We start from the raw sequence: 22601 nt of genomic DNA on the forward strand, positions 1-22601 counted from the left end.
ACTTCTGAGAAGGTCCTGAAGTGAAGTCAGTGCTCTTCCCTTGGCTTCTCCTCCACTCTGGGGCTGGAAGAGGTAAAGTGAGGGGAACAGAAAGGTTCAGATTGTAAGCAAAACAACAGAAACAGTTGCAAAAAGCAAACAGAAATGTCTTTTCAGATTTTATCTCAATTCAACTTGCGCCAAGACAGCGGCAGAGCCGGTTCTCACACTGGATGACAAGAAGAGGCGGGTTCAGGTGTTTGGGCATCAGATGTGACGTCATTGGGGACGCAACTGTCAATCACGGCTTTCTGCAGAGGGCAGAAGAGGAAAGGCATTAGGCAAGAGCGCCAAGCCCTGGATGGGAGTGTAATTACATTTATATGAGCCTTCCAAAGCGCTTGTGTGCGACACGATCAACATGCAGCATGTCTAATGGAAAGTAACCAGGAAGAACAGGAAGCAAAAGGAGCAGGCAAAGAAGGATTTGTTCAGATTTGTCTTTTTGTAAGTGAACACTAGTGGTTTTTCACATTTTATCACTTTTTGTCTGTGTCCCAGTCTATCTATCACTGGTCTCAATCATGAAGAACAAGATGTCCAGGGTTCAAGGTAGTGCTGTGGATTGTAAGGGACAGGATGTCACAGGAGGATGGGGACACATGTGTCTTCCCAGTCAAGACATCTTCCTATTCTGCTGTGGTCGGGAGCTGCCACAACGACGGCTCCTTCATGTTCTGATGTTTCTAAACTGACGTCAGCAGGTCTCAGATAAGGTGAGATCTGATCCACTGACGCTAACATGGCAGGTCCTCTTAGTTAACAAGTGAGAGCATCTCATGTGTTCCAATACTTTTACTCTTCTTTAAAACAAACCCTTTTCATTCATCCCATATATCAGTAATCCAGGACAAACGTCCACTCAGCTTTGATAGATCTGTGGGGAAATTAACAGCCAACAGGAAATAAAATGTCATTATTTATTTATACAGACTGTCAACCCTGCCAGCAATGTCAGAAAATGGAAGGAATGTTTTGGGACGCTTACTGCTTGAGACGCCCTTGACTGTAATGGACTGCACACGTCATGCAAACAGGCGTGTCGGCATTCTAGTCGAGTCGCGTTACTTTCACTTCCTGCCTTGAGAGTCAACGCCTGCGTGTCTGACTGTGCACAATGGCAGCGGCTAATCTCTCTGTGTCTGCCGATCAATACACCTGCTCGGTGTGCCTGGAGGTCCTGAAGGAGCCGGTCACCATCCCGTGTGGACACAGCTACTGTATGGACTGCATTGAGCACTACTGGAACCAGCTGGATACCACAAGGAGTTACAACTGCCCTCAGTGCAGACTGGAGTTTGAGCCTAGGCCAAAACTTTACAGAAATATAATACTTAAAGAGCTGATCGAAAATCTGAAGAAAATGCAAGTCAGCCCTACTGTGTCTGCCAGCTGTGCTGGACGTGACGATGTGCTCTGTGACTTCTGTATTCGGAGGAAAGTGAGAGCTGTGAAGACCTGTCTGACCTGCATGGCCTCTTACTGTGAGACTCACCTGCAGCCACACCGGCACTCAGAGGTTCTCAAAAGACACAAGCTGGAGAAGCCGACAAGAAATCTCGAAGAGAAACTCTGTACGACACATCAGGAAGTGCTTAAAATGTTCTGTAGGACGGATGGGACCTGCATCTGTTTAATGTGTGCGGCAGGCGAGCACAAGAACCATGACAGGGTGACACCTGAAGAAGAGACAGCTAGAAGACAGGTATGGCATGAGCCGAGAGCTTTGAAGAGATCGGTTGTCCTTGGATATTTCCAAATGTCCATAGATTTAAAACACTGGGCCATAAAGTGTGTATTCTAGTGGTCTCACAGCTCTGGGCACCTGGGTTCAAGTTCCTGCCAGTGGTTGTCTATATGAGTGCCATTCTTCCTTTATCCCTGTGCGTTTTCCTCTATGATTTTCTTCAACATCCACAAAACATGCAGGTCTCTTGTATGGGTAACTCTAAATTGGTGGTCTCTCAAGTTAATGGGAAAGTTGAGCATTTTTGAATTCAAAGTTATTTCTTCACATTCGTATTTGTCACATGAAATAGTCATCTAAAATGAAGCATTTTTAAAATCAATTTTAAACAAATGAAAGATGTTGATTTCACAATTTCTGAAATGCAAAGCTCACTGAATTTTCTTTCAATTGGTGTAGAAAGCAAGGAATTTTGCTCATTAAGGGATATTCTTCTGCCAAAACTATTGTTTCAGTTCTCAGCCACCTTCTAAGGCCGCTGCCACCACCATCTGACCCCATGCTGCTCCACATCTGCAACATTAATACCTCAGGCTCCACCTCACACTACTCATTTGGGGTCTGAGGTGACACTATCGTAACATCATGTCCCCCCAATTCCATAAGCTGATCCGAGCCAGGATCCATCCAGAGATTTTCCAGCAGCCACTCACCCAGTCCGATGGACTGTAAACAGAGAGGGGCACACCCAGAAGTGGTCTTTATTTCTATGCCACTCTCCAGTTTCTGCCAAAGAATAAATCTCCTCATGCTTGTGCACCTGGAGGGGGGAAAAGGTAGACGAGATGAGAAGAAATGGGCTAAGATATTTGTGATTGATTTTTGCCCAAAATGAAGCCAAAAGTTTTGGACTTCAGTTTCACTTATCACTAAACATTGTTATCCATCCATCCATTATCCAACCCGCTATATCCCAACCACAGGGTCACGGGGGTCTGCTGGAGCCAATCCCAGCCAACGCAGTGCACAAGGCAGGAAAGAAACCCCAGGCAGGGTGCCAGCCCACCGCTAAACATCATTATATCTCCTTCATAAGCATGTCTATGTGTCCTTCTTTCTGTGCTCTTGATCCTGTTACTGTCTAACACAATGCCCCTTACGTCATTGATCTTTTTTTTTGAGGGGAGGATTTTGGGGTCACCTTTCCTGAAGTGTAATTCCCCTTTGATTAAATTCATAGATTCCTTTTCTGTAGACTGCAGTTTTATGTCCCACCTCTGTCACTGCTCCCCTTCTCTATTCATACATTTACTAACTTTTAGGGGTGCACGGTTCACAGATACAATACTCTTGAGCCCAACACCGTAGTCAACTAACATCAGACTTCAACCAGGTATGACTGCCACTGTACACCCTTGAGTGACCTAACTGAGAAGTGAGCTCATACAGGCACAAATAGAACTAAAGGGCCACAAAGGTGTGAGAGATGTCTACATCAACAGGTGACTGAGGTTATAAGCAGTGTCATGGAACAACAGCATAAAGAGATGTGGCTCTTCACACCAGCTCAGCCTCGACCATCCTGTAGTTCTAAAAGCAGACGAAGATCAGCACACATTCAATTCCAGGGGCCCCCTTATAACCATAGTAGTTACACAAAGTCTCGGGTCAGGTCATCATCTCTGGCTAACTCTCTTTGTACCCGGATCATCATCTCATCTGATTTATATTCATCTCTCCCTTATATGCACTTTCATAATCCAGAAAATTCCAAAATGTCACATCTCCCCTTATTAATTAAAAAAACAAGAGCACACTGTGCAATCCCATAAATCACTTCATATATATTGTTATATAGTTGGCATATACTGTAAATCTGCATATCTGAATTTCAGAGAACTTTCTTATCTCTGTTTTTTCAGTGATCTACACCCACTTCAGGATTTTCTGGTCCTGTCATCTCCTTCAACATCCTGACTCTGATCCTTTCCTTCCATTCCTAATTCACTTTCTGATGTTTATTTTCAAATGATTCCTCACCAGCAACATCTTTTAATCTCTGACAGCTCCTTCTGAAGTTCCTCTACCCCTTTGTTTCCACACAGGATGAGTTGGAGAAAACCAAGGCTGAAATGAAAAACAGGATCAAGGAGAAAGAGAAGAAACTGGAGGAGATGAAGGAGGCCATCGTGAGAATTCAGGTGAGATTCATGCCACTTTCAGAGGGGAACCAAATGACAACCGTGTGTGGGCTGAGGTTGGTGTGAAAGAAGGAAAAAGAAAAGCCATCTTTCTGCTAACGCAACCATCTGTAGGTTGAGATAAGGAACCAAAATAACAGATTTGAATCCGCAAATGTCAAAACTTCACTTCAGTGTACTCCTTGAGGATAATGTGTGATGTTTAATGTGTCTTTCTACCATCTCATCCACTTGGTACATACTTATCTTTGTGTGTTTTGGCTGGAGAAAGTGTCCTTGTGGCGACTCTCCATATGTTCATACATGGCCCAAAGTATGTGGACACCCCTCCAAATTATTAAGTTTTGGTGTTTCATTGTTAAAAGATGCATACAATTAAGTGGATAGCCTTGTAATCTCTGTTGGCAGTAAAATCGGTGGCCATGAAGAGCACAGTGAGTTTAAACAAGCAACTGTCATAGACGTCACAGACGACATTACGTCCCACCAAAGGCAAAGGCACCTTTACCTTAAGTCAGAACGTGAAATCTCTGCTCTCCTAGTACCCCCCCACAACCCCATCTCTCAGCTCTAATTATATTATGAGATATTGTGAAGATGAAGCGTTGAGGAGCAACAGCAGTTCAGCCACACTTGGTAGACCTCACAAATGAGTATAAAAATGGCCTACGTCTGTGGTGTCACTCACAGGAAAATTTCAAAATACCCCTGGAAGCAACATTAGCACAACAACTGTGTGTTGGAAGCTTCATGAAATGGGTCTCCATGGCCAAACCTAAGATCACTGTGTTGGCCGGAGTGGTGTAATGCATGCCACCATTGGACAAGGGACCAGTGGAAACGTGGAGTGATGAACCACAATTCATTATATGGCAGTCTGATGGACCAATCAGGGTTTAGGAGATGCCAAGAGAATCCTACGTTGTTGGTCATTTATCTTTACAACCCAGAGCCTCCACCCTGGAGCTCCAAGTATCCTGGAGTTGACTTAATGGCCAGCTGTCATTATTTGAGTCAGATAACCCACCACAACTGTAACCTTGACCATAGTGTGACCAAGTGGAGCTCTGGAGGTCTGCAGCTGGACACCATTGATGCCCGTTGTAGTCAATGCCACCTACTTGGAGGTGCAGGGAGGAGGTTCCAGGACCTTCAGAGAAATGTACTTTTGTTATTTTCACTCTGTCTTGGTCTTACTAACTAACCCGTATCCTTCCTGATCTTATCCGGACAGTGAGTCATAAAAGCAGCCATCGAAAAGAAGCCATGCATGCTGGCATAGTGCTTCACTACTTTGGTTTTTAAGTTTGATTTTTGAAGCGCTTATGACCATGTTGATGTTTTGGCCTGTTTTGTAGAACTCATCTGACATCCTGCACGACAAATTTATTGTAACATGTCTTGCTAATGTAAGGACAGCTGTGAGGAATGGGAAGCAGGGTTGAGGTGGAGTCCAGCGGGATGCACTTTTTGTGAGAACTTAAGGCACCTCCATAGGAGGAGTTGAGTGACAGGGGTGAAGGATGAAGCTTTCATTCCAAACAGGCTGAGCAGCTTAAGACTTGAGCCCCCAACAGTCCTTGGACTGAAAACAAGATGGCTTGCAGATATTTCGCTCTTATAGGGTGCAGCTGCTCAGGATTTTTGGCTCTAATACTTAAATAACAGTTGTCTAACATTGTAAGAATTTATTCATTTATTTATTTATTTTTTCCATTGGTGTATATTCTTGCTGTGGACATTAATAATAATAAAAATAAATAAATAAAAATAATAATAATAATAATAATAATAATAATAATAATAATAATAATAATACATTTTATTTATATAGCACCTTTCCCATGCTCAAGGCACTTTTCAACAATTATAATAATAAAGTATCCAATATATTGGAATATTTAGTCATTAGCATAGCAAAATGCCCGTTTATTAAAACAGACTTATTAATACAATAGTAAGTCCATCTGTTTCATTTGTGTTGTGCGTTTCCGAACCCAATATGCCTCACATCCCTCTCTCTTTGTGCTTCTTGTTGCCTTTCTCTGTCATTATTCCAAAGCACTCCAGCTGCAGACCTCCAGAGCTCCACTCCACTTGTCACCTTACATCATACGTCAGTGACTGGCCTAATTACACTGTGGTTAAGATTAGGGTTTGAGTCAGGGTTATCTGAATCAAGTGAAGCATACCAGGTGACAAAAACCCGCAATCCAATTGGCTATCCAGTGGCGCTACTGAATCATGAAGCTGCGGAGGTCTGCAGCTGGACCAATCTCTATTATTCCAGCCCTGTGGTGGACATTGAATGACATGAAGCCCAGACGTACACCACAAAGTTTAATGTCTTTCACCAGCCACTTGACTTTGTTCATCGGACATTCATGCCCTCTTGTGGACACCAGATGACATTACAACCAGGCAAAGGCTCAGGTGCCAGACAGATGGATCGCTTATTAATCCATATTGAAAGAGATTTTTAATTTGAATATTCCATCCTTATTTTTTGGCCAATTTGACAGCTGCACTGTGATGTTGCTCCAACTCCCCTGGGAAAATATTGCCAGTCTGGCTCGCCCTATCAATCAATCAATCAATCAATCAACATTTATTTATATAGCACATATTCATACAAACATCCTGCCCAGGATTGGTTCCTGCCTTGTGCCCTGTGCTGGCTGGGATTGGCTCCAGCAGACCCCCATGACCCTGTATTCGGATTCAGCGGGTTAGAAAATGGATGGAAAATGGATGGATGGATATTCATACAAAAAAAATGTAGCTCAAAGTGCTTTACAAAATGAATAGAAAAATAGAAGACACAATAAAAAATAAACATAAGTCAACATTAATTAACATAGAATAAGAGTAAGGTCCGATGGCCAGGGTGGACAGAAAGAACAACAAAAAACAACTCCAAAAGCTGGAGAAAAAAAATAAAATCTGTAGGGGTTCAAGACCACGAGACCACCCAGTCCCCTCTGGGCAATCTACCTAACATAAGTCAAACAGTCCTCTTTGTAGTTAGGGTTTTCATGGAAGGACCTGATGATGATGGTCACGTAGACTTCTGGCTTTCAGTCCATCAATGTTGGTGCATCATGATGCTTTGAGTAGGTGGTGGTGGCTCAGGCCACTAAATTTGTGTGAATGAATGCAGGTCCATAAATGTTAATTAAAAGTCTTAATCCCAGCTGTGCACCACTTTTCAAAAGAATTGGCAGTCACTGCCCAGCGCCAAGTTTGCAATTAGGTGATGTTGTTTTATAATGAATGATTTTTAAAAACTACTAAAAATCACACAGACCTCTGGTCCTCGTAAGATGAAGGTTCCAGCGTCAGTAGTTGTATGCAGCTGATGCCGGCGCTGTCATTCTTCTTCATATTGCTAGTTGGTACTCTCCTTCACAATTTGCTTTACACTCAGCAGATGTTGCTGCTCTTCTTTATTTCTGCTTGATCAGTTTGCCTATGAAGTTTGCCATGGGAAAGGAGTACATGCTGATCATTTTGCCACATTTTTGCTCCACCATTGGGTATCATGTCCTTAGCTTTGATTAAGACCACAACGTCCTGGCCCCAGTGGTTCATGAGTTATCACGTGACAGACAGACATAACTCTTAGCATCTTATAGACAGAGATGAAGTGAGTAGCATTTGTTAATTCTGAAGGCAGTATGAGTGCCTCCATACTTTGAGCTCCTAAGTAGTATTGATGTTTGAAATGAACTCCTACCTTCCTCTTCTAATCAGAGCTCTGCAGACATAGAAGAGCAGGAACACGAGCAGACCTTCAGATGTCTAATTCAGTCCATTGAGAGGCTGAAGTCAGAGGTCACTGAAGCCATTAGAGACTACAAGCAAAAGGAAGTCAGAAGGACCGAAGAGCTCATCGAACAACTGGAGATGGAGATCCAGGAGCTGAAGAGGAGAGACGCTGAGCTGGCCGAGCTTTCACAAACAGACGACCACATCCACTTTCTAAAGGTGAGAGCCCCTAGCTGATGGAGTTCTGCAGGTTTATTTGACACACAAGTCTTTGTCTCTCATGTTCTGATTCCTTCTGTTCTCCTCATGCAGAAATTCCCCTTCCTGTGTGTCCCACCTGGCGATGGAGGTACACTCAACATTACTGTGGGTGACGATCTGAAAACTCTAAAGAAAAATCTCTCCGATCTGAAGATGAGTCTGGAGGAGATGAGAGGCTGGGAGTTGATGAAGACAAGTGAGACCGGTGGGTTGTGTGTCTTCATGTGACCGACCTGTGAATTCAGACAGACCCCAAAATGGGGGTACACGACTGCTTGGGGCTCACATTTTACTTTTCTCTTTATCTACCCAGAGGTCGACACGCCAGATTACATTCTGCAGAATGTCAGGAATAGAAATTATTTCGTAAAATGTAAGTTGTTCCTATTTATCATTGACTGTAAATGTTCCATTTACAATGTTACATGCAAAAAATATTTGACTAGTGATTGGCTGGTTAGCCTTGACTACTCTCATTGATTGGAAGAATGAAGCCCCGCCCTTACCTTGCTGCTCTCACTCTCAAATAATCAAGAACCCTGCCCAGAATCACGTGACCGCAAAACCCTTGCCAAGTACATCACTCGCACCCAACATGTGACTTGGGCTTGTTGAATTGTAACGTGGCACTCGGACAAGAACGCTTGGCAGTAATCTCACTCCATTGCAGTGAATGAAGCGCTTTGTGTTTGATGCCCTCTGCAAGTTCTTGTCAGTGAGTCTGAGGAGGCCCTCATGTGTTTTGCTTTATTTTTCTGTCTTTTCAGTTTCCTGTTCTGTCACATTGGACCTCAACACGGCAAACAGACACCTTATCTTCTCTGATGGGAACATGAAGGTGACACATCAAAAGACGGAGTCCCCGTATCCTGATCATCCGGACAGATTTGACTACTGGCCCCAGGTTCTGTGCAGAGAGGCGCTGAGCGGGACTCGCTGTTACTGGGAGGTCGAGTGGAGTGGGACGTGGGCTGTGATCGGAGTGACGTACAAAGGAATTAGCAGGAAAGAGAGCGACAGCCTCCTTGGATTCAATGACAGGTCTTGGCGATTGTTCTGCTGCGATTCCAGTTACTCTGCGTGGCACAATAAGAAAAAGACTGAAATTGACGTCCCTGCCAGTCATAAAATCGGTGTGTACCTGGACTGTCCTGCTGGCTTCCTGTCATTTTATAGTGTCTCAGACACCCTGACCCTCCTGCACAGATTTAAAGCATCACTCACTGAACCGGTTTATCTGGGCTTTGGGGTTGGACCCAACTCCATGGTCTCAGTCTGCCCCCTAAATCTCCTGTCCTCCGTGTCTCGGTTAAAACAAAACCTTCTTGGATTTTTGGGTGGAGTGGTAAAGAAGAACAATGCTGGAGGCAAACAGTAGGGCGGGGTACACACGGGACCCCACTAACCTGGACAGCGGAGATGCTGAGTCCTTATTAATTCAGTCCAATGTTCTCCACAGAATCGTTTTGTGCTGCAGTGTTGTAAAGCTGCTGACAGGCGGTAGTTGGGCTCAGCAAGGGTTAATGTTGAGAGGTGGTCTCACCGGCTGCAGGCAGAGACCTCACTAGCCTTTATGAGCACCATTTTGTGGAAACTACTGAGAGTGTGTCAGCTGCCCAATGTCTCTCTGGGTTTCTGCCCTTAAGAAGATGTTTTCTTATTGCACATTTGGAAGATCTGATCTTGTGAGGTGGTCAGTGGTGGGCACTGCTGATTCATTACTGAAGAGTTGCCTGGCTGGTTACTGATTTTGTTGTGGTTGCATTTGTGGGTCCTCACCCGAAGGACACAGAAGGTTAGATTGACTGGAAAGTCAAAATTGACCCAGTATGGGTAAGAGGGGGGCACCCTGTGATGTCTTGGCATCCCACCCAGAATGGCTTGCATCTGATGGGGATCTCTCACTGTTTCCATTTCTGGAAAGTTATTAGATACTGTGGATGGTGCAGCATGGTGGCACACTGGCTAACACTGCTGTGGCATGGATCCACATTCCTGGGTTTGAATCTTCCATCTGGATAACTCCTCGGTGGTGTCACATTTTCCTACTTTTTTCACAATTTTTTTTTTATTTTCAAAGGACAGAGTGGCAAAGTAACCACACTGATAATGGAAAAAGGAAAAATCCCCAAGCGTCTGGCACCAACATCCCCCAAGGTTTATGTTCTCCAAATGTCTGCATGGATTTTCCTCTAATATCCCAGTTTTCCCTCTCACATCCCATAGGACATGCAGGATAGGATAACTGGTCATTTCCTATCTAGTCCTGTGATGGACTGGCATCTCTCCAGGGGTGTTTCCTAGTTTGTGTAGAGTGCTGCCAGGATTGGTTGTGGACCCCCATATCCCTGTACAGGAAATGCTGGGACACTCTGGCTGGAGCTGCACGGTAATACTGGTGTTAGTACTGCTGCTTCCAGTATCCAGTGTTCTGTGTTCAAGTCGTACCTCCAGATGAAATCCCTGTACCCACATGAGTTTTCCTCCTACAACCTCAGCGATTTGCACATTTTAACTGGTAAGAACAAATTGACCTCTTAATTGACTTTAGTGCCACACTGTGCCACCAACAGAGGCTCTAGTAACCCTAAATTGTTTAAGAATGGATGACTGAGTGTGGAAGGACCTTTCAAAGTCCATCAGACTCTCTCTGCATTATTAACAAATCACCAAAGGACCCCAGCAGAGTCACGTGTAACCATGGCAACCCAGAGCTGAAATGAAGCTGTGCCTCCACTTTACCAGCAGGGGGCGCACCGTGATGATTGTTGCCATTTGTTGAATCTAACGTTTTGTAATCCTCTTTGTATCTTCTGTATGGTATACCAGAATTGGTTTTAAGCACTTTTTGAACATCACGGCTTTGTCTCTGTGGTTTGGGAAACTCTCATCCAATAAAGCTTTATGGAGAACAAAAGAAGTAATGAATGGAGAACTTAAGAGAAGAAGGAAGAGTGTCCTTCATAAAACACAAACAGATGTGAGGCCAGGAGAGACAGAAAGACTGCGAAGAAGTCCTACACATGGAAGAAAGAGCATAAAAACTGAGGGGATATACAGTATAAGGGTGGAAAGTCTTTATGAAAAATGTATTTTTATTGTGCTGTTTTTGCCTGGTATGATGGATTCCACTATTCCATGAGTTGATTGTCCTGGATTAAGGTGTCAGCTAAATACTAATAATAATAATAATAATAATAATAATCTCCTTGGTCTCCTTGTCTCTGCAGTTGTTTGTGAGTAATCACGTGACAGACAGACAGACTTTCACATTTTACAAGCAGTATATATAGGTAAGAATCAGCTGATGTGTCCTGTGGTGGGTTGGCGCCCTGCCCTGGATTGGTTCCTGCCTTGCACCCTGTGATGGCTGGGATTGGCTCCAGCAGACCCCCGTGACCCTGTGTTCGGATTCAACGGGTTGGGAGATGGATGGATGGATGGATCAGCTGATGTAGCACAATGAAAGCCCAGAAATAAAGGACAAGTTCTGTCATTAGCCAAAAAATAAAGAAATTATGAAAGAACAAATACGCCCGGCCACTGTGGCCCTGCAGGACCCCTGCACTAGTGAGGGTGTTCTCCTGAATGTCCGACATTATTTGCAGTGCCCGATGTTAACACCAGTTAAGTTAAATCTCTGGCCTCAAAGTCTGTAGGGGCCACACAAAACTCAAGTATTATTTTCTTATTAATAAATATTTTAGGACGGAATAATTAAAGGTCTGTTTTTAAAGTTCTAATGGAGAACTCCTTCCCTGACTCTGTGCAGGTACTTCACGTGTTTTTACTGCATTGTTGCCAACTTCAGTGGATTCAGAAAGTCTTCTGACCTTTCACTTTTTTCACACATTGTGTTATTGATTTCATTTTAAATGGATACATTTGCCATTTTTTCCCCCATCATTCTCCACTCAAAATTCCACAATGACATACTTGTTTCCAGAAAGGTTTGCAAATTCATTAAAATCAAACACTGAAATGTCTCATTCGTAGAAGCATTCAGGTAATTTGCTATCGCACTCCAGATTATGATCAGGTTCATTCCATTTGCTTTCATTCTCCTTGAGATGTTTCTAGAACATGATTGGAGTCCATCTGTGGCAAATGAATTGACTGGTCATCGTTTAGAAAGGCACACGTGTACCTGTAGTATAGAACATGTCACAATTCACTCCTCATGACAGGACAAAAGCGAAGCCGTGAAGTCCAAGAAACCCTCTGTGGACCTCTGCAATCAAGTTATGGTGAGGCAGGGATCAGGGCAAGGAGTTCAAACCATTTCTAAAATGTTAAATGTTCTGAGGAGCACACAATAATTGTGAAATAGGAGAAGTCTGGAACCATCAGGACTCTTCCTAAAGTTGGCCATCCAGCCAAACTGAGTAACCTGGCAAGCAGGGAAGGGTCAGGGAGGTGACCAAGAATTTAGTGGTCACCTAGCAGAGCTTTAGAAGTCCTCCACTGAGATGGGAGGACCACCTGGAAGGAAGACCATCTCAATCAGGCATTTATGGTAGAGTGTCCAGACAGAAAACACTATTGAGTGAAATGCATATGGCATCCCGCTTGGAGTTTGAGAACATGAGGAGAAAGATTCTCTGGTGTGATGAGGCAAAAATTGAACTCTTTAGGCAAATTCCAGGTGCTATGTCTGGTGAAGACCAGGCGCTACTCTTCTCCTGGATAAGACCATCCCTATAGTGAAACACGGTGGTGGCATCATCACACTATGTGGATGCTCCTCAGCAGCAGAAACAGGGAGACTGGCCTCGGTTTAATTTCTTAGCATTATCACGCATATTTCCGTTTAAATAAGTAAATATTCTTACTAATAAAGATTTTACTTTGAACTTGTAATTGCTAGCCAGAGGTGTTTCACTTCCTCACCCTAAAACGGTATTTTTGTATATTTTTCATATACTTTGAAATTATTCTAAACTTTAAAAAGCCAGAGTATCCTGTGGGGTTTGGGGTCAGACTGCCTTGGGAAGGTCTCATTTCTAGATGTTTTGGAGGCCTTCACCCCCTCCGTCCAAACTGTGCATTACAAACATAACTGTAGCGTTTGTCCAAAATTTCTAAGGTTCTGCAGCTTAACTTACTTCATAGAACAATTCAGGCAATAGTGTGAGGCACGGTCAAGTGATTCCACAATCCAAATATCTTCATTTTAAAGGCTTTATTAAAATTCAAAGGAAGGAGTTCACACAAAAATAGAGAAAAAAAAATTGATATTACAAAGGAAAGCAAATGAAAGTTCTGTTTAAAGACTTACATATCTTATCTTGTTACATCTCTCTCTATAGCCACACTTTCACATGTTCCTGTGCTCTTTAAAGGTTTTAGAAGCATCAGGAGACGATCAGAAAACTGCCGGCCAAAGTATTTGGTTTGTAAGTTAATCTAACAGTCCGCTCTTCTAGCAGTGAAACGATTTCCTAACTGGCTTAATTAACACTAAAAGGTGACACCATCATTTAAGTAAGTATGAGAAACTGATATCCTATTGAAATCAGCAGACATTTATGAGACTTTTGCATGAACTATAACTTTCTAAGATTGCCTCTTACACTAACAGTTGAAAGTTTAGATTGACTTTGTCATTTTGTCACCAACCAGACCTTCCTACCATTGCAAAAACAAAAATGGTGCCATGGGGATATGAAACGTGAATTTCTTCACATAAAATGAAAGCCAAAACTAAGAATTAATGATAAAAATGGATTCTCTTGCATACAAAGGCTGCAATGAATACAAAATATACTAGAGAAAAAAAACCACAGGAAGAGTGAACAGAATATACTGAATAAGAAAGCCAGATCATAACAGGAAAAAGCAGGATGGACAAATGAACGATAAAGCCGCAATCTGCACTCATTTTCAATTCTTATCTCTGAATGTGAACCTCATTCTGCCCTTCCTGCCCTCCTGGCATCTCAGACTTCACGAAGAAGACTCAGAAGACATCCCACGTTACGGGGTGATGGTGCGGTCAGCCAGGCAGATTGTTACACTCGAGTTTGGACCGATATAAAACCCCGGATAGAGCGGCTCCGTAAAAAAGGTGTTGAACTTGTGCAGGAGGACCATTCTGTCTGAGATGCTATAAAATGAGAGCGAGCCAGCAGGACAGTCCAGATACACGCCGATTCGGTGACTGCAAGGGTCACGAATTTCAGTTTTCATCTTATTGTGACATGCGGAGTTGACGGAATCAGAGCAGGACATACTCCAGGACTTCTCATTGCTCCCGAGGAGACACTCTTGACTCTCTCCTTTCCTTGCTATTTCTTTATATGCCACTCCAATTTCAATCCAGCCTCCACTCCACTCGACTTCCCAGTAACAGCAGGTATCGCTCAGAGCCTCTTGGCACAGAACTTGTTCCCAGAAGTCAAACCTGTCGGGATGATCAGGATGCGGGTTCTCGTTCTCCTCATATGTCACTTTGGTGTTTCCATCAGACAGGGAAAGACGTCTGTGTGCCGTGTTAGGGTCCATGGTGAGCAGGCGGGAGTCTGAAGGGAGAAAAGAGAAAACGAGTCAGGAAACCTGCTCTCCTCAAACGCAACAAATTTGAGCCTACAGAGGAACAGAACATCATCCATCCATCCATTATCCAACCCACTATATCCTAACTACAGGGTCACGGGGGTCTGCTGGAGCCAATCCCAGCCAGCACAGGGAGCAAGGCAGGAAACAAACCTCGGGCAGGGCGCCAGCCCACTGCAGAACAGAACATCAGACACAACAAATTTAATTCAGTACGTGATTTCTTGTCTTGCCTTTTGTCATTGTCTGCAGCATTTTTCACTTTCTCTTAACAACCCTAGCCTGTATGTCTGACTACTCATGATGATTACAAAGCCTGTCTGTCCATCTGCAGACAAAACAGTTTACGAGATTTCCATCTCCTGGTCTTATTTTTCCATTTGTCCTCATGGCCGGCCACTTCAATTTCTTTTCTTTTTCATAATACGTTCAGCCACTGCCATCTCGTAGTGGCATTAGTCCAACTCCTTTTCACTCTCTGTCCTTGGTTGAGTTTTACAGTCTTCCACCATTTAATTTTACTTTTAGATATTTGATTTTTTTGGCTTCATTTTATGATTTAAAAATAAGGATTACAGATTACGGCTAAGTTATTAGAAGATTTGTTACAGTTTACATTTTTTTTGGTGCATTACTTATCGTCATCATGTCTGTCTGTCTGTCCACAAGGAACAACTCCCTATAGACCAATTTACCTGAAATTTGGCCCATTTATTCCTCAAAGAAATTTTTCTGAAAAAACTCAGTCATTTTCATTGGAATATCGCAAATAATGCATGCTACGCATATTTTCAAAATTTCTAAAACTCCTCAAGACCTGAAATTGAACAAAGTCAATATCAAAATCAAATTCCTTTGCTTCAGAAACTCCTGAATAGCCACCAAGATGTAGAAGAGCCACAAAAAATAAATTAAAAGCACCAATCATAGCAACAACGGGTGATTCATTGTCCTGGATTCCTTTGCTTACCAAGATGTCTGCCTTCTTTGTCGATTCTGTGTTGACCCCTGTGAAAAGGTGCTATATAGGCACCCGACCTGACATGGAGGCACATGTAAAATAGATAAACTATTTTATTTTTCTTCGCCTGTGGGCGTACATCTTCCCCGTGTCCCACAGGCAGTACACAATCCCAAGCACAACACAGCAAAGCACTCTTTTCTTCCTCCACCACTCCTCCCAGGCAACCCTCGTCCTCGTCCTCCTCCTCCCGATTCTGGCTCCATGAGTGGTGGCTGCTGGTCCCTTTTATAGTCCACCCAGAAATGCTCCAGGTGCTTGATTGCCGAGTTCTGGCAGCACTTCCAGGTGTGGTGAAAACACTGTCCACAACGGCTCAGGAGTTCCAGCTGCAGCCCCCCCTAGCGTCACCTGTGGGACCCAACAGGGCCGCCCCCAACTCCAATTCCCATGGAGCCCTGCGGGAAACCGAGGCACCGGTCCAACCCAGGGGGGCGGCCATCTAGCGTCCAGGGGGAGGTTTTGCACTGTCCAGGGTGTGAAGGAGTGTCCCGGCCAGGGTCTGCCACACCCCTTACCTCCACATGAACAAAAACTAACATTCTGAATATTTAAACTTCACAAAACGAAGAGCAAACTTACATTTTATAAGCCCATTTCTAATTTTCAGATTCCGCTGGATGACAGGTGGAATGATGGCCTCTGTGGAGAGAAAAGCAGAATGAGAGTCACCAATAATTGAGCAGGATGGCTTCAACTTCCACCTCAAGGTCTCAGTGGGCGCTCTGGGGAGGTCACATGGAGACACTCCGCCTATAAGGCTCTTTGGTGCTCCAGACCCCCAGCCTCTTATCCAGTCTGCTGTTCAACATGGCCACATCATTTCTCATTGTCTCTTCTGGTACCTCACCTTGAATACTAACGTTGGGTTTGTCTCTGTCTGCGGTGGCTTGGCGCCCTGCCCGGAATTGCTTCCTGCCTTGTGCCCTGTGTTGGCTGGGATTGGTTCCAGCAGACCCCCGTGACCCTGTGTTCGGATTCAGCAGGTTGGAAATTGGATGGATGGATGGTTTGTCTCCGTCTCCATCTTTGGAGGCTCCCTCCAAAGAATGACATGGAGAGCGTGGAGCCTGTAATCAAAAATGAGAATTGAAATGATGCCCATGAGCTTTGAATTAATTGTGGTGGTCTTCAGTTATAACTGATATGCTTTGAGCCAGGAATGCATCTAATTAGCCCACACTTTGCTTTCTTGAATGGCAAGTTTGTTTTAAAACACTGAATTCCGGCTAAATTGACCTGATGTGACGCAGTGACAAGAGAGACTAACATTCCACCCCGGATTTGTTCCTGCATCATACTGAGCACACAAAATGTAAAAATACATTTAATTAAGTTATATTGTACTAGAAAATGAATGAATTTACAGATTGGTGAATTATTTGACTAACTAAAGTAAAGTTGTGTGGTCACTAAATGTAAATGTGTTCAAACTGAGTCATTTCTGAAAACAGATTTCATCTGGAATTTCTTCTCATTAAGTATAAATAGATGACGCTGTCTAAGTCCTGACTGTGGCTGATTTGTCGACTTTAGTTATTTCACGTCACGCACCCTTACCTCCCTTCTGTCATGTGTGGCCAGGAGAGAGGACTCAGCCTGACTCCTCTCTGCAGTCTCTTCCATCGTCGTGGCTCTTCTCCGTCCCCACCTATTTTGCTTTCTCCTCTTCTTCTTCGAATTTGTGTTCTGTGTCTGAATCTGCGTGGAAGGAAAAAGAATCACAGCCATAAGATGTAGTGAGCAGTAATGTGACTGTCGGTCGGGGAAAAGAGATCGAGGAAAAAGAAAAGAAAGATCAGAGAAGGAAACGGAGGTTGGAAGCAGTGTGGAGAGAGAAAGAGAACACGAACAAATCGGTGTAGCAGGCGAGCAAACGCTCGCAGGCAGCTGAAGGCAGCCTGGGTATTTGGCCAACACCTGGGAGAAGCGGTTGTGGTCGCCCCCGCAGAAGTTTGTTTTGTAGGGAGGGAGTGACCGGGAAGGTGCAGGACTCTCCGCAGTCGGGACTTGGGACGCGGTGTCCCTAACGTGAGAGCCTTGGCCGTTAAGGGATTCCCAAGTCGCTGTCTGGAGGAGCCAACCGGAGCCAAGGATCGGTGAGGCCACTGACAGCAGAAGCAGAAGTAGGCAATAAGAAGGTCGGCTGCATTGAGAGCGTCTCACCTGTTGCAAAGCCCAACCGGGAGAAGCAGGTGAGACGCCAACGTAAGACGCTAGATTTAAAAGAAGGCCCCGGGCTTGTTTTTAAAGTCTGTTTCCTGATCGTCTTTGGTTTTAAAGGATTGGTTTTTTTTTGTGTGTTTTAACCTCCACGTTTTTCTTTTACGGATTATTTATTTATTGAATAACTTTGATACTGCACTTTATTTTGAACACCTGTTTTGTTTGACTGTTTTTAATAAAAGCACTGTTGCACTTTTTGAACCACCCCTTGCTCAATTGTTATTTGCCTTCACTGACTAGCTCACTCGGTGACATTACCGACGGTGTTGGGTTCGAGTGCTTCCAAACAGCAATGGGAGTGTGGAGCCCGAACCCACATCGTCACAGTTGGATAATGACATGTCTGATTTTTCCATTTTTTTATATTATCACGTTGATAATTTTACTTACGGTATTTTGGAGAAGATCTCTGTAGCATCTGAAACCGCATTCTAATGAAGGCAACCCAACATTCAAAAATGAAACGGCTCAATTATTTCATTAAAAACTGAAATTAATATTATTAAAAAATAAGTACAAATATGATGCAACACTCCAGAAAACACAAACACCTATGAACAGCAAGTCTTTTTTAAAACACAGAGAATCATAATAAAAGCAGAATGAAATGAGAACGAAATAGTGGCAAAAAGAATTGTGATCAATACCAAGGCTATGAAGACGGATGTGTCCGCTAATTGTGTTTAACAGTAACCTGCTCCTCATTTCTTTTGAAAGCTAATCAGCATGCTGCCTGACAGCACTGGCGGCTGTGTGGATGTTTTCCAGGCATGGCGAGTTCATCCACAATCTCAGCCTTTCTTTTGCCTTTTCCCAGTCTGTCGTAGAACGACTGCAGAAAGACGAGCCTCTCTTCTGATTATCCAGTCCAAACATCCGCCTTCCTTCTTTGGTCCTGATCACAATGTATGCACCGTGCTTTCAACTGAGTACTCATTGGTTATCAACTCTCATACACATAAGAGCCCACTCAATATTAAATGCATTCACAAAATATGAAAAACGAAGACAAGCCTCGCAGATTTAGGCCCAGACTTAAAGTCTACTGTTCATAAAGGGCTTCCCCCGACTTTAAAGTAGGCTTTGGCCTACACAGGCACAAAAGTGGCCAGTCTTGTAACAAAATACCACTTTATCATCAGAAAATCCCAGGATCAATTAAAGACAGAGGAAGAAACATTCAAAAAGCTTTGCAAAATTAATCATTTGCTATAAGGAATAAAGAAATATGTAAATATATAAATAATGAGGAAATAAAGCTATGCCTAAGAATTGTTAAAACAAACAAAGCCAAATCCATAATCAAACATGAAAAACAGCAGAAGAAAATCCACAAAGCAAAATTCTTACAGTTAAATTCTCCAAAAGTACAATTCCAATCTGGAGGAACTGACCTTCTGCCTGTGATTTTATAAGCATAGGGAGGACCTCCCGGTGTATATTATGGTGGCCCCACCCCCTGAAGCTCAGATTTAAAGGGGCACAAATAATAACAAATAAAAAAATATTCAACACGCAAAACACAAAATATATAACAACACATAAAAATACCACTTGGAAAACTAATTTACATTAGCCAAGGTTATGACCGAAAAAACTATAAAACTCACCACCAGGACTGAGACAAACTCAAACCTACTTGTCTGTCATGTAGCACTATGACTGAAGTAGCTGGGGACGTCACAGTACCCAGCTTGTGGTCATGGACACGCACGTTGCCGGTCTCTGATTCGATAAGATTGTGTAAATGAAGACTACAACTCCAAGGCAAAATAGGTAGGAGGCTTCCAAAAACAAGCCAGGGAGCAAAACAGAATCCTACATGGTCTTCTCAAAAGAGGCTCACCTGAACTTCAGCCAAGCCCCTATGGTAGCCTGCTGGCTTCAATTGGAGAAGGGAATTGACAAAACAACTGCAAATATCCAAATGATGTAACTAAACCCAATAAGATTAGGGATAACCATAAACTCTTCCTTCTATTAAAAAGACAATATTTCATATGTCAAGGATCTTTTCAATGAAAACAGAAAAATACAAAGAAAGTCTCACAAGCAGTTGCCTAAAAAGAAATCCACAGCAAACAAAGTCCCAATTTGACATTCAAAAATCACAATCCTTAAAACAAAGTGAGATATAATCAAAAATCCAGAAAATATAATACACACTGAAACTCCTGATTCCCAACTCCTGAGCCTTCTCAGCCACTTTTAAATAGCCTGACGTAGGACTCAGCAGTGGTGATGTCAGAGGGCCCCTATCTCTATTGGCTCCACCCACAAAAAACAAGGACAGTAACTACATTGAAAGTGACAATACACAATTATAAAATCACAATGAAAGCCACAAAAACAACATAAAGATAAAAAAATAATAACAAGCGGTCATCCATCCATTATCCAACCCGCTACATCCCAACCACAGGGTCACGGGGGTCTGCTGGAGTCAATCCCAGTCAACACTGGGCGCAAGGCAGGAAACAAACCCCGGGCTGGGCGCCAGCCCACCGCAGACAACTGATCAGCATTACTATAATTAACTGAGGATTATTATTAATAATAATAATAATAATAATAATAATAACCCAGAATAACCAGTAGACTTCTTGCCCTACAAGCCCAATCCTCTCCTCCTTACCTGTCTCCCAGCCGTCTCCTCCTCAGGTGTTACCGTGTCATGGCTCTTACATTCGTTAGCTGCACACAGTAAGCAGACGCAGGTCTTGTCAGTCCGACATATCATTTCCAGGTCTCTCTGGTGTTTCCAGCAGAGTTTCTCTCTGAGGTCTCCAATCCCTTCTTCCCATTTATTTCCCTTCAGATCTTCAGGCTTCTTGTGCATTTGGATCGCATCTTCGCAGGACAAGGCCTCAAAGTTCAGGGAGCCCTTGCTTGCTGTCGGTTTTTGACAAGTTAAGATAAAACAGGTTGCATCATCGGCGCTTGTATAATTTGGAAACAAAGGATCTTCACCCATCACTTTTCCTAATTTCTCAAGGAGGTTTGAAAGTAAGGCATTTCTATGAAGTTTTAGCCGTGAAGGAAACTCCATTCTGCACTGAGGACATCTGTAGGCCTCCTCTGTATCCAGCTGATCCCAGTGGTCATTTATGCAAATCATACAGAAGTTGTGTCCACATGGGAGGCTGACCGGCTCATTCAGGACATTCAGACACAACAAGCAGGAGTAGCGATCCAAAAACATGGATGGTTTAGCTGCTGCCATCATGAGAGGAAAGCCTGCCTGATAGCACGAGGACTGTCGATGAAGAATAGAAAGAGAAACTGTTTTGGATTTGCTCTGTGAATGCCAAGGGCTTAAATCATCAATGTACCACCGTGCTGGCTGGAGTCCCAGGGAGATGGGCCTACACAGGCCTCAGCAGTAAACTCACTCTCCATGTCTCCATGTATAGCTGATACCTTCACGTATATTTCACTGTAAAATATCCCCTTTCTGTTTTGCTATAAATAAGCCCACTGCTTTGCACCAGTTCATCATAAGACGGTCCAAATGTCTGCCAAATCACACAGCAGTCACAAAAAGACAGGCAGTCACTTCCACACAGCAAAACCTTCATTAAAAGTTTACATGGCGTAATGGATGGATAATAACGCAAAGGTATGGGGACCAGCAGGGTGACCCTCTTTAATAACGAAGCTGAAAACAGTCAAAAAATAGTCAGCTGACCACAGCTCAACAATTCATTAATGGTGGATGTCTGGTTCAAACCAGGCCAGGGTAGCATGGCAGCTGGTGCCAATGGCAGCAGGCACCAGGCAGAAACAAAGCCTGTGTGTTAATCAGTTGCAGATACTTTTTCTTAATGTTCATTTAAACTGGGGGACTTCGCCTACCTGCACGCTTCGCTCGTACAATTTAAACAGATTTTTATTTTTGGGAATTGTTACATATGCATCAATGCAACATATAACTGCCTGTGATTGAATTTCGTTTCTTTCTCTCTATTAAATAAAATAACTTTTTCAAATGTTTGTCCCTGTGATTGTTAATTGTCTTTGAGAAAGCTATTCTAACTGGAAACTGTTAATGTTTTAATATGAATGGCATATCAAGATCTCCTTTGTTGTGCAATGTTATTCGCGGAAGATGCACTACATTACCTTTCTTGGATACATCCTTCTTTCTACAGTAATTTGTGCTTTGTAAGACCAGACGGTGTTAACGGTTGTAGATATTCTTCATGATATTGTAAGTTGTTGTTTTCATCTTCTGCACCATCACCAATTTGACTTCCTCGTTTCTCGGTGCTAGGATTGTGCGTGTGCTCATTTTTTATGTTGATAACCTTCATGGTGACATTCTTCAATAAGATTTGGACATAATACGTCTTCTTTAATTAGGAACTTAAAGTGAGGAAAACTTTAAAATGTATAAGAGCTGAGAGCGCAGGAAGTGTGTCTGACAAAAGCATTCATCCAATGAGAGGTGAGGTCCTCTTTGAAAATGTTTGAGAGGAGGGCAAAAGTCTCGTCTCGCGGGTCTTGAAAAAATCTCTCTTACAAAAAGTCTTGTCATGTCGAAGGATATATAATAGAGAGACAAGTCTGCATCTTTGTGTGTTCATTTAGTGTTAATGTTATTAAGATTCTGAATGGTTTTACATTTACATTTTGCATTTTTTTGCTTAGCAGACATTTTATCCAAAGCAATCTACAGAATGAAGTCAATATACTGGAGTAAAGATCAGTCTGGGGGCGTTTTAGGACCAAGTGTTACCAGACAAGGGTATAAAACTGATCATCACAAGTAAAGATCTCAGAACATTGCACCTGCTGCTAACCTATCAGCTGTTATCAATTAGACACAAAGTCAGCAAACTGA

General features: G+C 43.1%; 2 protein-coding genes across 2 annotated transcripts; one reads left to right on the plus strand and one right to left on the minus strand.

The window, feature by feature from the left end:
• The first annotated feature begins 1137 nt into the window (after positions 1 to 1137).
• LOC120536517 (tripartite motif-containing protein 16-like) lies at positions 1138 to 11162 on the plus strand. Its single transcript, XM_039764912.1, has 6 exons — positions 1138 to 1744; positions 3832 to 3927; positions 7681 to 7914; positions 8008 to 8161; positions 8270 to 8329; positions 8724 to 11162. The coding sequence occupies exons 1-6, from the start codon at positions 1157 to 1159 to the stop codon at positions 9332 to 9334; spliced, it is 1743 nt and encodes a 580-aa protein (XP_039620846.1). The 5' UTR covers positions 1138 to 1156; the 3' UTR covers positions 9335 to 11162.
• A 2004-nt stretch (positions 11163 to 13166) lies between these two features.
• LOC120536348 (tripartite motif-containing protein 65-like) lies at positions 13167 to 21157 on the minus strand. The gene is made up of 6 exons (XM_039764674.1): positions 21128 to 21157; positions 20394 to 21014; positions 17093 to 17233; positions 16383 to 16602; positions 16115 to 16174; positions 13167 to 14477 (listed from the first exon to the last, which is right to left on the minus strand). Exons 1-6 carry the CDS (start codon positions 21155 to 21157, stop codon positions 13933 to 13935), a joined length of 1617 nt encoding a protein of 538 aa, XP_039620608.1. The 3' UTR covers positions 13167 to 13932.
• Positions 21158 to 22601: the final 1444 nt, after the last annotated feature.

Source organism: Polypterus senegalus, chromosome 10 (genome assembly GCF_016835505.1).
Source record: "Polypterus senegalus isolate Bchr_013 chromosome 10, ASM1683550v1, whole genome shotgun sequence".
NCBI lineage: Eukaryota > Metazoa > Chordata > Cladistia > Polypteriformes > Polypteridae > Polypterus > Polypterus senegalus.